Below are 16,161 nucleotides of genomic sequence, written 5' to 3'. Positions count from 1 at the left end.
AAAATTGGATACATTTTATAAATTTCAATTAAGCTAATTAAATGAATTATGATAGAAACATTTAAGATGAAAAATTTAACCATTTAAGATGGATTTTATAAAAGAAAAAAAAAATCATTCTTTTGTTTCCAAACACTTCAGATAAAGAAAACCATGAACCTTCTTGTGTTTATCACAGTGATCTCTCTGTATAAAAGCATCGTCAGTTCAAACTGTTGCGGTATGAAACATGCAAAAACACATGGGACCTTCAGGCTCTGACCAATCAGTGGCAACACAGAGAAAAACAGTTTCAAAATAAAATAAATTCAGTGTTTGATGTAAAAAATAAAAAAACAGGCACAGCAGATGTGTAACTTTGACCTGTTTGAGCTTCAGGAGGTCTAGCAGGTCTCTAACCTAAGCATATTTACAAACAGTACAAGAACGTGACAGCAGTTTGGTAAAGATGGCCACCAGTGAAGTAATCACTGGCGGTCCTGCAGAGCAGAAAATAAAATAAGCTGTTTTGGTCGAATGTAGGACGAGTTTTTACAACGTTTGGTCTCCATCAAGTCCTGCTTCAAATCTCACCTGGACGCTAAAGTAAAAACTATAGAAAACATGCACACGAGCCAGACGCTGCTGTGAAATGGAAATCTGAGCCAAAATATCTTAAATAACAAAATATATATGTAAAGCCGGGGTTCATAAAGCACACGGAGCTTCACATAGAAGGGGTTCTTTATTCTCAAAAAAAACGTGAGTGTAAGAAAAATAAAAGAATGAGATTCAATATATGGAGAAATAAATGGCCCGTATTTCGAACGGTAGAAAGCTTTAGCTTCAGTGAAATGGCGGGCTTACAATGCGGTTAGCACTCAACAGAGTAGAACGCAGCTTCACATAAAAGCTGAAATCGAACAGCATATAATGGCTTACACGGCTGAACAAACGGCAGTGGCACCTCTAGACGAGGACAAACAGAAAAACATGACATTAGCATCATCTCTGTAGCTTTGTCCACGGAAGATAATTCAGTTCCAACATTAATTACCGAACACTTGGATTCTTCTCTCATGTGGCCATAGAGTCTCTTCTTCACCAGGTCTCGGATCAAAAAATGTCCTTCTCTTCCGTTTTACCAGTTAGTGCCACAGTACATAAACGAGGTTTTTTTCTACTTCCGGTAATTTTAGACCTCTCTGTAACAACAGCACCACATGCTGACAAAAACAAGAATTACAACCAGTCGGTGAAATAAAAGCAAAACATGGTTTACAAAATACATTTGACATGTACCCATTTTTCACCTGGTTACATTCTCCCCTGCTTAACCGTCATCGTCCTCGGTGACAAAGTAACTGCTTTTTACTTCTTTTAAAGCTTCTCTGAAAAACACAGAACCTAAGCTTGCAATAATCTGTGAAACCATTGAGTTCATTTCTGGCTCCAACACTGACCTAGGTTCATGATGTGGGTTTGGGTGTTTCCCTGCATTCACTCTTTTACTCCTGCGGGGAGCAGGTATGGGAGCTTGTCTAATGCAAGGAGGAGATAGTGGTATCTCACACTGTTGGTCAATATTGCATGTTTCATTACCAACCTGTTCAGTCTCTACCTGTTCAATCACAGGAGGTTCACGTTCTGAAGTCAACTGTGTCTCTGCTCGCTTCTGAACACTTTCACCAGTATTACACTTTTCTACACCTGAACAAGGAGTCAAGTCAAAAGAAACCTCTTCAACGACTATACCCCCATCATACTCATCACATGAGTCAGTGTGAGATTCAGTTGTGTTTGTCTGTTTGGTTACAGTGTTTTCAATGTGTCCCTGGGTTGTGTCTGGCAGATTAACACATGACCTGATGTCAGCCCTATTAACCGTTTTTGTTGGTCCTCCCTCTACAGGTTGTACTGTGCAAGTTGTGCCTACTATGCCTATGAGTTGGTAAACGACTGGACTCCATGCATCCTGAATTTTGTTACGACCAGCTGGTCTGTGTCTCAGGTAAACATACTCTCCAACTTCAATGGAAGGACAGTACACTTTGTGACTATGCCGAGCAATGCGTTTTGCTGCTTTCTGCTCTGCATACTCTTTTGCTTTTTCATGTGCTTCTTTGAGTCTTTGCTGGTGTACAGCAAGCCAATCAAGATTTTTATCATGGTGACTCTCATTTGCAAGCAATGCATCAACAGGAAGATGTGGATCTACCCCATAGAGCAAGAAGTAAGGGGAATACCCTGTAGTCGCGTGTGGAGTGACATTATACGCGTAAACCAGTTCAGGTAAATGTTCAGGCCAACGCTTCTTTTTGTCAGGTGGAAGTGTGCGCAACAGTTCATGCAGAGTGCGGTTAAAACGCTCACACTGTGCATTCCCTGTTGGGTGATGGGGTGTTGTACGCGTCTTTTTCACACCATACATTCTGCAAAGCTCAGCAATAACCTCTGATTCAAAGTTACGGCCCTGATCTGAATGAAGACGTTCAGGTACACCGTACTTCATAAACCACTCCTTTAAGAGGACTTTGGCTGTGGTCTCTGCTTTTTGGTCTCGTGTAGGAAACGCCTGGGTGAACTTTGTAAACACATCGGTAATGACTAGAACATTCTCGCGGCCGTCAGAAGCTGGTTCAAGGAGTGTGAAATCTACTGCCACCACTTCTAAAGGTCGTGTTGCCAAAAAGGATTTCATTGGAGGGTGAATCTTTGGGTTGGGCATTTTTGTGAGAATACAACGTTCACAGTTCTTAATCCATTGCTCAACATCTTTGTGCATCCCGACCCAGAATGCTCTCTGTCTCAACAACTGTAATGTCCTCTCTATTCCCTGATGTCCCATAGAGTCATGGACACTCTTCAAAACAGCTGTTTGTAAACAACCTGGAACAAGCAACTGAAAACACTCTCCAACACGATCATCCCTCACCACTCTGTACACCAATCCATCACGCATCTTAATGTGCTTCCATTGTTTCCACAATGATTTGGCAGCATCAGGAAGATTCTTCCTTTCATGTGAACTTGGCATGCTGCCTCGATCCAAAAACCGTGTTAGAACACCAATCACTGGATCTTGACATTGAAATGTCCGCAGCTCTTCCCTGGAATAACCTGGAAGAGTTGGGGTAGCCTCTTTAGCATGTGACTCGGACTTGCCAGTTTCTGCAGCCCTGATCTGGTTTACCTGACAACATTTGACCCCAGCTGTAACCAGCTCTGGCTCCAAAGCAGTGCCTCTACAAATCAAATTGCAAATCGCAATGCAATCATCAAATTCTTCATCATCATTTGGTTCTGGCTCCCCTGCTAATGGGTGTCGTGACAGTGCATCAGCGGCTGAGTTGCACCGACCTGGTCGGTACTGCACATCAAAGTCGAAAGCAGCTAACTGCGCTACCCATCTCTGTTCAATAGCCCCAAGTTTTGCACTTTTTAGATGACATAAGGGATTATTGTCTGATATTACAGTGAATTTAGAGCCTAGCAAGTACCCCCGAAACTTTTCCACTATTGCCCATTTAAGTGCAAGCAGCTCCAATTTCATGCTGCTATAGTTTTTATCATTTCGCTCTGCATTTCTCAGCCGTCTACTTGCATATGCAATGACCCGTTTTTCGTCACCTTGCTGCTGGCACAGGACAGCTCCTAAACCCTGACCACTAGCATCAGTTTCCAAAATGAAAGGACAAGTGAAATCTGCATAACCCAGAACGGGAGCTGTCACAAGCTTTTCTTTCAAAGTGTCAAATGCAATTTGACTGTTGGTATCCCATAATGCACTTAGTTTTTGACTGGCTTTGGCTGTAGTAGCGGCTCTTCGACACTGATTCACAAGGTCATGTAGTGGGGCTGCGATCTTTGAAAAGCCCTCAACGTACCTTCTGTAGTAGCTACATAGGCCTAGGAATGATTGGAGTTCCTTAACAGTGCCAGGCACGGGCCATTCCTTGACTGCTGCTACCTTGGAGGGATCAGTTGCGATACCCTCTGCAGAAATTTGGTGTCCAAGGAATTTTACTTCCTTCTGCAAAAAGTGACATTTTTCCCACTTCACTTTTAATCCTGTGTCTCTCAAACGTTTAAAAACTAGATCTAACCGTTCCAAATGAGACTCAAAGCTTGGTGAGTACACCAAAATGTCGTCCAGATAGACCAACATGATGTCGAATATCAAATCGCTCATAGTTGCTTGCATCAATCTTTGAAATGTTGCAGGGCCATTACACACCCCCATGGGCATGCGCACATACTCAAACAGCCCAAAAGGCGTGGTGAAAGCAGTCTTATGTCTGTCTCGATCGTCCATGGCCACTTGGTGATACCCACTGGCAAGGTCAACTGTGGAAAAGTATTTGGCACCTTTTAATGCATCAAAGCTCTCATCAATACGAGGCAATGGAAATGCGTCCTTCTTGGTTTTTAGATTTAGCTTTCGATAGTCTACACATAAGCGTATACTGCCGTCACCTTTGCGGACTACCACAACTGGTGAGGCGTAAGCGCTTTCACTTTCCTGTATGATTCCTTTTTTCAACAGTTTAGAGATATGCTCTTGTACTTCTTGGTATTGGTTAGGAGGTATACGTCTATATGGCTGTGTGACAGGCACATCATCCACCAGCTTGATCTCATGTTTCACTTTATCCGTGTGACCCAGATGTTCATCATCATCTGCAAAAACATCAATGTAACGGGACAGCAATGCGCAGAGAGCAACACGCTCTTCCTCTGTGCCCCCCATGTCAAGTCTTTCCAAAATGGCTTGCACCTTACTGTCAGTTTGCACTGTGTTAGAACCAACTGAAACCTGTTCAACATCGGCAGAGATGCGTTGAAACTTTACTTGGCACATCTGCTCACTCTCAACAGGATCAACCTTTGAGATCACGCCTAGCCGTGTTCTGGGGCCCAACCACACTTCCTCAGCAGAGAAGTTAACAACCTGAAGTGGAAGAACATGGCTGGTCCTTGTGACAAGTGTTGGGATAACTGCTAATCCGGGTGGTAAAGGAGTAGTCACTGGTTCAATGATCAACTGAGAGGCTGCATCTGAGGTTTTAGTGTGACCTTTTACAAACACAGTGGACACCGAGGATGCAGGGATACGTACCTTGTTTCTACCTGCAACCCGAACTATTGCCTTTCTCTCAATGCAACAGATCTGTACCTGTTGGAAAGCTGTCCTCCACCCAGAGTCTAAAGATCCACCCAAAGTGTTGTCAAACTCTGTTGTGACTAGCTGTCTGCATCTGTGAATGACATTCATACCAATTATGCATTCTTCAGAAACAATAGGATTCACTGAAGGCTTCAGGACCAAGAAGCCACAATTTGGGATCTTTAAGCTCATTGTCTCAACTTCCAGTTCAATATATCCCTGATAAGGAATGTCAAGTCCATTTGCAGCAGTTATTTTGAGCCAACTATTTGTAGCTAGCATGCTCTCATCATCACCAATATATTTTCTGAAAAACTCATCTGTCATAGTACTGACTTGGCTGCCAGTGTCCAGTAAACAATGAGCTGACCTGCCATTAAGTTTTAGATCAACCACTGGACATCTTCCTATGGCACGCTCAAGGATTTGTTCTCGTGTGATCTCCAGTGTAGGTGAGTCTATGACATGACCCTGCATTACCCGACTCACTGCAACCAGGGTCTCTCGTTTCCCGACTGACCGGAAACAGGGGACTCATCCGAGTTTTTATGTCTTTTCTGGGGACACTGTTTGGCAACATGACCAGCAGTTTGGCACTTGAAGCATATCGGCTTACCGTCAGGGGTAAATCTTGGAACAGTTTTGACCTTGGATGGTGTCTGGCTACTAGGGTTTTTGCTCTGAAATGTCAACTCTTTCACAGCTTTAGTGAGTTCTGTTATCACTTTCCCTTGCTCAGTGAGCACTGTAAGAACGTCGTCAATTGAGACTAACTTCTCATTAGGTCTAGTTAGATTAGTGGCTTTGTCTTGCTCTTTAAGAGTTTTCATCGCATCTTCCAGATACAATGGATTGCCTGTCTCTTTAACTGCACAGCATTGAGCTTCTGCCGTTACATTACTGCAGGTCTTCACTTTACTCCTAACTATTTTTGTGCTAGGGGCTTGGTCTAAGGACCACAAGTAAGCTTCCTCACGCACCTCTATAAAAGTAGATGCAGGTTTTCCTCTTACGTATTTTCGGAGTTCTCGTCTCAGTGAGAGGTCTCTGAGGCCCTCAATGAACTGGTCTCTCAACACTGTGTTCTCATTAACCACGGAATCAGGATGCTGTTTCCGTACAAAACTGAAGGCCTGAGATAATGAATGTGAAAAGTCACGTATGTCCTCGCCCTCCTTCTGCTTACAGTTGTAGAAGTTTTGTAAAAGTTGGGAAGCACTACGTTTATCTCCAAAGGCATCTTTTAGGTAGACAAACAGGTCTTTTACAACATCACCATCAACTTTGCGTAAACGCACTTCCTCCAGAGCTGAGCCTCTTAACAATGACAGCACAAAATCGAACTGTTCAGGTGCAGATTGGTTTCTAGCAGAAGTTACCCGTTCTACTTCCTCAATAAACTCATCTACACTCCTCCCATCTTTGTCGAGGTCTCCACTAAATGGTGAAATGTGCCTTTCTCTGGGTACATAGACATAAGATCTGGTAGGCTCAGTATTTAATGATGATATGACTGTCATGACTTCTTCTTGTCTTCTGGCTAACTCACTTAGTTGTTGTAATACCCCAGCTTGATCAATGTCATTTTGTTCATGGTTCTGTCCACCATCCTGTTCATTATCCTCGGTATTATTCACTATCAACTGTTCTTCATCCATCTCAAAGTTTTCACCTTGGTCAGACATGTTCTTTTTTTTTTTTTTTTTTTTTTTTTTTAGTTCACGTAACAGTCAATAGAAATTTATATAGCAAAGGATAAATTGGTTGAAATCCCGAATCCACCGGATGTTCCTGGGCTGCTCCAAGACCGCTGCTGGGCGATGCTTTCTCCCGCCTAGAATGCGTTCTGGTCTGACGATCACCTCGGTTGAAATCCCTCACAACCACGCCAGCACAACCTGTCCAGCAACGTCCTCCTCCGATCTCGAAACAGATGTCGCCACACAGACGCGATACCCAGGTCCACTCTGGTGTAGGCCACTTCTTCACCACTGCCGTTTAATAATGCTAACGCTGCACCGCCATATACATGCCCTCACAGAGAGAGAAAATTTAAAAACGAGACCCCACTCCTGGTACCAATATGTAAAGCCGGGGTTCATAAAGCACACGGAGCTTCACATAGAAGGGGTTCTTTATTCTCAAAAAAAACGTGAGTGTAAGAAAAATAAAAGAATGAGATTCAATATATGGAGAAATAAATGGCCCGTATTTCGAACGGTAGAAAGCTTTAGCTTCAGTGAAATGGCGGGCTTACAATGCGGTTAGCACTCAACAGAGTAGAACGCAGCTTCACATAAAAGCTGAAATCGAACAGCATATAATGGCTTACACGGCTGAACAAACGGCAGTGGCACCTCTAGACGAGGACAAACAGAAAAACATGACATTAGCATCATCTCTGTAGCTTTGTCCACGGAAGATAATTCAGTTCCAACATTAATTACCGAACACTTGGATTCTTCTCTCATGTGGCCATAGAGTCTCTTCTTCACCAGGTCTCGGATCAAAAAATGTCCTTCTCTTCCGTTTTACCAGTTAGTGCCACAGTACATAAACGAGGTTTTTTTCTACTTCCGGTAATTTTAGACCTCTCTGTAACAACAGCACCACATGCTGACAAAAACAAGAATTACAACCAGTCGGTGAAATAAAAGCAAAACATGGTTTACAAAATACATTTGACATGTACCCATTTTTCACCTGGTTACATATAATATTTACACTTTCATAAAAAAAGAAGGATGATTCACCATCGTACAAACACTAAACAACAGCAAAGAGCTGAAAACTAATGAGAGAACTGAATGCTGAAGCAAAGACTCATTCAGAAGGTACACATCTGTACAAACACACCTGGGAAATGTGTGTTCTGTGTGTGTTCTGTGTGTGTGTGTGTGTGTGTGTGTGTGCGTGTGCGGGGGTGTGTGTGTGTGTGTGTGTGTGTGTGTGTGTGAGTGTGTGGGAAAACCTGCTGAATACTGCTGAGAACAAAAAATGAAGGGAGGAACAGCGAGGGAGCGTCCAGACAAGGAGGAGGTCAGTGGGAACGTCCAAGGTCACCTCCGTGCCAATAACCTCCGTCTGGATACTGCGACCTGCTGCGGCTCCTCACGACCTTCAGGAGTTTTACTGCACAGACAGAAGAGAAGGTGAGATTTACTCAAATCATTCAGGAGAGGTCAACTCCACAAGACTCACACGAGGTCCCAAACATTTAAAACAACAGCTTTCACTCAGAAGCAAGTTTTCACAATGGATTATTGAGCAAAGAAAGAAAGTGGCAACGAGGAGTACATTTCCACTAAAAAACAGAAAAAAATTTTTATTGAAGTGTTTGATGTACAATAAAATACTTCCGACATTCTTGCAGGTTGAAAAGTGGTAAACTAGCAAGAACAAAATGAGTTTTTCATGATTAAAAGCAAAAATTTACGATATTAAAAGTCCTAGTTTCTTGTATTAACTTATAATATGCTATTTTCAGTCATGATGATGTTGATTGTTGCTATGGTTTCTCGGTTCTGTTTTTTCTCTCTTTCTGTAGGTGTAAAAGCAGACTGTTGACTTGTATTCTTTATCCTTTTTTCACTCCTCTACTCTGATCTCCTTTCCCTTGAAACCTTTTCCTCCTCCTTCCTCTGTTTCTTTTCTGTCTCTTTTACATTTGAAATAAACCAAACGCAATTTCTAATAAAGTTTTATATCTAGAAAATAATGTGGCGACACTTCCAATATTCTCTAATGTTGAAAAGTCGTCCATTTACAAGAAAAAAAGTCATACGTTTACATTACTAAACTTTGATTTTCTCGTGTAATTTTCAGTGATGTAGTTTTTATTGCTACAGATGCATGTGTTTGTTGCTATGGTTTCTCGGTTTTGCTTTTCCTCTCTTTCTGCAGGTGTATTCACTCACCACTACAGTTACCTGGTCATTGGGACCTTTCTTCTCTCCGTTTACGGCTTTTAGCAGCACAGCATCCTCGTTCTTTGGGTTGTTCTTCATCTCCACAACGATGTCGTCTTTGGTGGGCTTCTCTTTGGTGCTGCCCGGATGAGCACAGACATTATGAACTGGTGCTATAGACACGTTGAAACACGACATCACCCGCACAAAATCCCAAAAAACTGCTCACCAACAACAACAATCATTGGTTTTAGTGGCCAAGTTGTTAACATAATGGGCTAAATCTTAAATGTATGTGTGATATATAAAAGGAAAAAGGGAAACAGTGCTTTGCTAATATTTGTCAAAACTATGACAACTAAAAAACCATGTCAGGAAAAACATTTCATAAAAAAAGCGAAGGAAAGGGAAGTAGGTCAGCTATGCTAGCTTGACTATGACAAGCATCTCCATGTAGATGTGCTGCGGAATTTTGAGTGATTTGGTTGGTAAACACCAAATCTGAAAGGTCGAACTGAGTTAACGCTTTTTTTCTCTGCTTTAAGACTGAGTAGTTTAAAGCTCTTACCTTTATCTTTGTAAAGGTAAGAGCTAAATAAGAGTGTAAATACAACAGGGATCTATTTTGTGCGTCTGCATGCAAATTGAGAATGGTTGCTCAACCATTCCCTTCAACCAACCATTAGTTCACACACAAGCTGGGAAATTTCTGGCTTTTGCCAACAAATGCAATTTTTGAGGGTTCTATGCAGAAAAATAAAGATATGATTGAAATTTTGTGCAGCAGAAGGAGTAGAGGGCGAGGCGGTACTCACATCTCCTGCTTTCCTGAACGTCCACAGGGGATCTTTCCCTTCTTATGCAGGAAGTAGACGATGCTTCCCAGGAAGGCGAGAAGCAGCAAACACAGTATGATCACCACTATGATCACCCCGCTGCCTTCAACTGCACACAGAAGCAGACATCCACTGTCAAGGTTTCTGTTCAGATTTTATTTATTTGCCTAAATAATCACAAACGGGTCAATTTTTTTTTTTTTTTTTTTACAACATAAACAGGTTGTATATGTACCACTCAAACTTTCAGAAAAATATTTTTTTCTAATGCGTCTTACGTGATGGTTTGTTTTTTGTTCATTTGGTTTCTGGTGTGAAGGTTCACACTGGTGCACAAGGTTTTAAAAAGCTATAAGTCTGACAGATGACAGAACGTGAAGGACACTTTGGAGCTAAGAGTGCCACCCCCACGTGTTGCTGACAGCCTCTAAGCTCAACGTTGAAAAACTGCCACAAAGAGCGGAAAGTTAGTACCTTAGATCTCCATAGCAACCATTAGACATGATCTACAGTGTTGTAAAAAAAAAAGAGTTATGTTCGCTTACAGATGAAATGTTTCAACTTTTAATTTTAAATGATTTTACCTTTTGAATAAACAAAAGTTATGTGAAAAAAGGTCATTATTAACCGACTGACCACAAGTAAGTCGGTTCTGCAGGTGTGTTGCTACAAAGTTTCCACTCATAGATCAGGCAGGGACTCACATCATGCAGTTAATGCAGAAAACATGCAGAAAAATACAGAAACACTTCAGAGAAGAGCAAGGATCACCAGAGAGGATGAAGCAGATGGAGCAAGCAGACAAACATGGAAGAGAAGAAGAAGAACGGCGTTGAAACATGTCGAACTAAAGTACTCAGAATTTTGTTTTAAAAAGTCTTATATTTCATACTTGCCTGTTCAAAAATAAACTAATCACACAATATTTTAACGAAGCAAGCAGATTTATGCATCTCCATCACCGCCTGAGCTGATAAACCGAATTTATGCCATTGTTTAGTTGTGGTCCAGGGTCGCACCAAGTCATTGAGAGGGCCGCGAATGGCCCCCGGGCCACGCCTTGGACACCCCTCAAGTTTAACCCTGTAAAGCCCAGTGTTGCAAAATTACAAAATCTCTATTTCAAATAAAACAGATATGCAAGTGTTGACTTCTCTTCTGTGTTTTCAGCCAAACTTAAAGACTGAACAATATTGTTCTGTCTTGGAAGGAAATTTGATTGGAAATTTGCAAATAAAATTCCCCCAACAGAGTCAAAAAATAACCAAACTTGAACCAAATTTTTTCAAAAAGTAAAATATTTTCACGTTTTTGGTTTATTACGTTTAAAGCATGTGCACGTCTGTAATTTTATGAGTTGCAACAATATTTAAATTTCCTTTCTGGATCAATAAAGTGCTTTTGAATTTGAAAAGAATGCTGCATAACTTTATGTTATAATATTACAACAAAGTATTATGGCCAGGCTAAGAAAAAAAAGACTTTTCAAATAAAGTCAAAATATTATGAGAATAAAGTCATTATCAGAATAAAGTCATAATACACCAAAAAAGCTGTAATAATAAAGTTGTCTGCCAAAAAAGTCAAATTAATAGTAGAAGAAAAATCATAATATTAAGAGAATGAAGAAGTAATTTTACGATAAATTCAACCAAAATAATTAAATAATAAATTAAAATACGGAATGTTGAACATCAGTTTATGAATAAATACTTGATCTTTAAACACATCAGACAATTAACAGTATCAGAACTTTAAAACCATCATCAAAATGCCTATTTAGAAGAAAGAATCATAAACTAATATCAGATCTTCAATAAAAAGCTCTGGTCTCATTAAAACAACTTTTTCTATTATTTTTACAACTTTCTTCTGGTGATATTGAGTCTTTATTCTGCTGTTATGTCATCTTCATATTCTGACTTTATTCTCATATTTAAAAAAAAGATTCTTAGTCTGGCCTTAATACTCCGTCATAGATTTTCATAAAACCTTACAAACCCAAAATAAATTTGAAAACATATTTTTATCTCCAAGCTGCTCCTACAAAACAATCTAATGGGTTGAACTTTTTTTTTCATGTGTTTGTATGTCCAGGTTTTCCAGGGTCAATATAAACATGGTTTTTGTCACCCATCTAAACCAGAAGAAGCTTCAGTCTTTGATATTCTGCAAATAAACCAAACTACATTCCTACAAGTTAAATATAAACCAATTGATGCAGCTGCAATTTAGCAACACTGCTCCAGACTTTATAAGGAAGTTTTATGATGAGAAAAACTATTTTGAAAGCAACACAAGAAAAAAAATCAGTATTGCAGCAAATAGCTCCACTTGAATCACTCTGTGAAGACTCCATGAACTGTTGTAGTAAAACCTAACAAAAAAAAAAAACTCTAATATATTTCTGCAAGAATCTGTGCCTCACTTCACTTATCAATCATAAATGGACTCCATCAGTTTTGAACTAAGTGAACAGTTACCTTCCAATGTAATAGGATTAGTCTTTAAATGTACTGACTCAATAAAAAGTGAGAGAAACATTTAACCTTTTTATTGCACCAAGTGTTGATGATGTAATTTATTCTTACTGCATTAGTTTAGAATGGCCGTAAACAAAAAGAAAAGCAGTAAAAAGTTGTTTGGGAACATTCTGGACCAGATTTTTCCCTCTGTTGTTTTTATTTCAGACTCCGTGTTTTCCCCCAGAGTCCTGCAAAGATTTAACGATACGAACTAACAGTCCAGATTAAGTCAGAAAACTGCCTGATAATTGCAACCCCCTCAAAGGTGAAGTGTAAATTAACCCGGTATGTTAAAGCTACCATAAAACACGATTAATGTCTGGCTGTCTTTTTTCCACATTGCTGATTTTTGTTTACTTAAAAAGTTCTGGGATAAACAAATAATATTTTACAGCTGCAGCGTGTTTGATCCGAGTATCTGGGATTTGCTGGCGTTAGGATTTTTTTTTAACTCTAAAAATCAAACAGAATATTTAAAAACAGCCAAGGGCTAACTCAAAGATCTGCCAGCAAGCTAAAGACAGTCTTAGGGTGGAATGCCTGTAAATAATGCATGGCCTACTGCAGCCCTGCATTGTCACATATGGATGTTGGTAAAAAGCGTGAACATTGGGAGGAAAGCGTTTGAGCTGGAAAGCTGCAACATTAGAGACTGCAGGGCGGTAATCGTCTTACCGGGAGAGAAGGGAGCAGTGCGGGTGACCCTGGGAACTGTGGACGAGTAAAACAACACTCAGAGTGGGAAGAAGTTTACGTCCACCAACATTAATCCAACACATAAACACACACATCCCTTAAGATTAGTGCAAACCTGCTTTTACTGTGTTAAACATTTGGTTAAAGAGCAAACTGTGATCATTTATCAGCTGGTTGTTGTTAAAGATGCAACAAGAATTCAGCTGGTGACCAGAATTGGTCGGTTTTTGCCTTGGCCTGCTCAGAAACTGAAAATTCGCATCAGTTTCTAATCAGTGAACACACCATAAGTAAGTGTAAAAAGAGTTATTTTTGCAATGCTTTATTTTAAAGTTAGAGGAGCATGAACGAAGCATCTCCAAACCAAACTTGACAGTGATGCCCATGATACATTGCAGCGTGACGTCAAGGTCCCACCCCAGCTCCCTGCTGGAGGGCTAAAAACTGCTCGCCGGTGATAGCATTGTTTTTACAATGTTTTTAGCTGTTAAGTTGTCAATATAAATCTAAATGTGCACGACATATAAAAAAAAGGACACAGTTATTTGCTACTACTGTCAACACTACAGCAAGATATCAAGATATCACATTTCAGAGGCTTCTAAAAAGTTTAAATTAAATAAAGAATAGCGAGGGAGAGGGAAGTAGGTCAGCTTTCCTAGCTGGATTTTGACAACCTTAACATGTAGATATGGAATAAATCATGAATTCAGACAAAGTCAAAGATTTGATCAAATCAACAAACACATTAGAAAGGAGAAGGTATGGGTGTTTTCTAAGTTAGCTATTTCCAACTTTTTGTATATATTGATATGAGCCCTAACTAGCCTAAATTAGCTTGACTTCAACAAGTAGAAACCACGACAATGCTGGCATATACAACTTGGGAAAACAATCTTAGTCCCTTCCCTCGATACTCCCGTCTCTCACTAACTGACTCGAGGTGAGAGGGATTTGAAAGAGCCTAGTGTTTTTTCAATCTAATTATCAAAAACGTTTGGACACAGATAGACTCTCCAATTCTAAAGAAAGTAAAAAAAATTGAAAAAAAAAAAATGCCTTAAATTTGTAAGCCATTTTGACCCAAATTTTTGGGTGTAATAAAAAACACAAAGACCACATACAGTCATTTGAATTTTTATATGTGTTCGTCTTGGGAATCTTTTCTTCAAATTGCTGGAGGGATAAAATGAGCCAAGAGTCGACAGCAGCAAATACCTGGCAGGTTGAATGAACTACAGCAAAAGAGCTCTGCTTTATTCTTCAGAGTTTCCAACATCTAATCTGGATCATGCTGGATTAAGAAAACCTGACATAATTTTTAACCAAAAGGGTTGGGTTAAAGAACTGTGTGTCGATTCATGCAGGCCATGAGACATTACTCCACAATGCCAGATAAATTATCTTATTGAAGGGGAGTGTACATCAATGGTTGTGTCTTGTCAGTTCAAACTTTTTCAGCTTTCGCAAATAAAAAACACAGATCCCAGTATTTCCAAAACTGAGAAGGAATCCTATTTTAATTTTCCACAGGTGTTTTTCAGGTGTTTCTCTTCATTTTAATCAATATCAGCCCATATTAACACAATAACAGAAGCAAACAACCTCAAACCTGTTTCAAATGTCTAATTCAAAAATATGAATCAAACAAATTTTATAGTATTGCATAATTTCTCTTTTAAGCTAAAATGAATGAGTCAGACTTAAAAACTTTATTAAAAACTCTTTAGTGAATTTATCCTGTGAGAAATATTATTTAATGTCTAGAATTTCTTTAGCAAATCAAACAATCAATTTAACAATTTATGGTTGAACAACAACTCAGTTTTAATGGGCTAAATTAGGAGGAAGAAAAACAGCTGTGACACATTCGTCAAACAATTTCCCAATTTGACATCAGAAAATTTAACTTGCATGTTGTTCAACATACATATAAGAAAGAGACGCTTACTGGCTTTGATGCTGAAGACCTTGACCTCAGTGCCCTGGTTGTTGGACGCGTTACAAATGGCGCTGACGTCCGAGTTGATCTTGACCGACACCATGCTGTGAGTAATGTGGTCGTTTGCTTTGCTCATCACTTCTTGCCAGTTCTACAGAGAAAGAGACATTTTTATTTATGCAAAAGTTATCGACATCTCTCTTTCAAAATGGACAAACTGAATCTCCTTTAGGTGTAACTAAAGGTTTCATGAAAACAAATCCAGCAAGTCTCTTTTTTAAAACTTCCAAAGCAAATGTTTGTACATTTGTCTTTATTTAGTGCTGCCTTTACCAACTATTAGACTCCAGCCAAGGATAGTTTTATCAGAAGCGTTGTCGAGTTTGTATACAATGCAATAGTTGGATGCACAGTTGGATGTACGGTTGGATGAACGGTTACCTGGCTGCCTGTGATGCTCCAGGTGATACTGGGCAGTGGATGCCCGCGGGCCTCACAGCTCAGGTTCAGCGTGCGGCCGGCCACTTCCTCTAGCTGGACCTCGTCCTCCACGCCGGCCAACTGAGGCCCGCCTGGAGGAACAGCCACCAGAAACATTCACCAAGATGGTCACCAGATCCTGTTCTAGTAAACATTCACCAACGTGCTGTAATATACCCATAAAAACACTTCACCCTGTTTCATTTACGTCTTCATAACCCTAAACTTCCTGTAGAAACTATCAGAACTCAAAGCTCTGACCTTAAAGGGTAACAGGAAGTTAACAGCAGTGGCTCACTGACCTTGGACGATGATGTTAACCGAGCCGTTGGTGTGCAGGGAGGGCAGGGAGGGAACGGTCACCTCGCAAACGTACCGTCCGCTCGTCTCGTAGGTGGCGTCGTTCAGGTGGAGCGTGTTGCCGTGACCCACCTGCTTCCCTTCCTAAACAAACCCAAAGCAAACATCCAGACACGACCCCAAGGTCAGCGACGCCACCGGAACATCAGAACATCATCACAATGGTCAATTCACTAACAACACTAACATATTATACAACAATCAGGGGGAAGACTGCTGATTGGACAGCTGTCCAGTGAGCTAAAGAATGTTTTTGTATCCAAACATG

The 16,161-nt window shown here is 40.3% G+C and overlaps 1 protein-coding gene across 2 annotated transcripts in view; it reads right to left on the bottom strand.

Annotated features, from left to right (window-relative positions):
- Positions 1-7,863: 7,863 nt before the first annotated feature.
- Positions 7,864-16,161, bottom strand: part of mcama (melanoma cell adhesion molecule a) — a 63,337-nt gene continuing 55,039 nt past the window's right edge. Inside the window, exons 10-16 of one of the 2 annotated variants that reach the window (XM_014983213.2) lie at positions 15,836-15,977; positions 15,495-15,625; positions 15,063-15,204; positions 13,091-13,126; positions 9,870-9,999; positions 9,064-9,193; positions 7,864-8,278 (exon numbers count right to left, since the gene is read on the bottom strand). In XM_014983213.2, the coding sequence (XP_014838699.1) occupies positions 8,276-8,278; positions 9,064-9,193; positions 9,870-9,999; positions 13,091-13,126; positions 15,063-15,204; positions 15,495-15,625; positions 15,836-15,977 (714 nt within the window). In that variant the 3' untranslated portion in view covers positions 7,864-8,275. The remainder of the gene's footprint in view (positions 8,279-9,063; positions 9,194-9,869; positions 10,000-13,090; positions 13,127-15,062; positions 15,205-15,494; positions 15,626-15,835; positions 15,978-16,161) is intronic. The other variant, XM_014983214.2, reaches the window with a different exon arrangement.

Source organism: Poecilia mexicana, unplaced genomic scaffold (genome assembly GCF_051168715.1).
Source record: "Poecilia mexicana isolate PSO_F unplaced genomic scaffold, ASM5116871v1 scaffold_14, whole genome shotgun sequence".
Taxonomy (NCBI): Eukaryota; Metazoa; Chordata; class Actinopteri; order Cyprinodontiformes; family Poeciliidae; genus Poecilia; species Poecilia mexicana.
The sequence above is the reverse complement of the archived record's forward strand: the minus strand, read 5'-3'. Positions and strand labels throughout refer to the sequence as shown.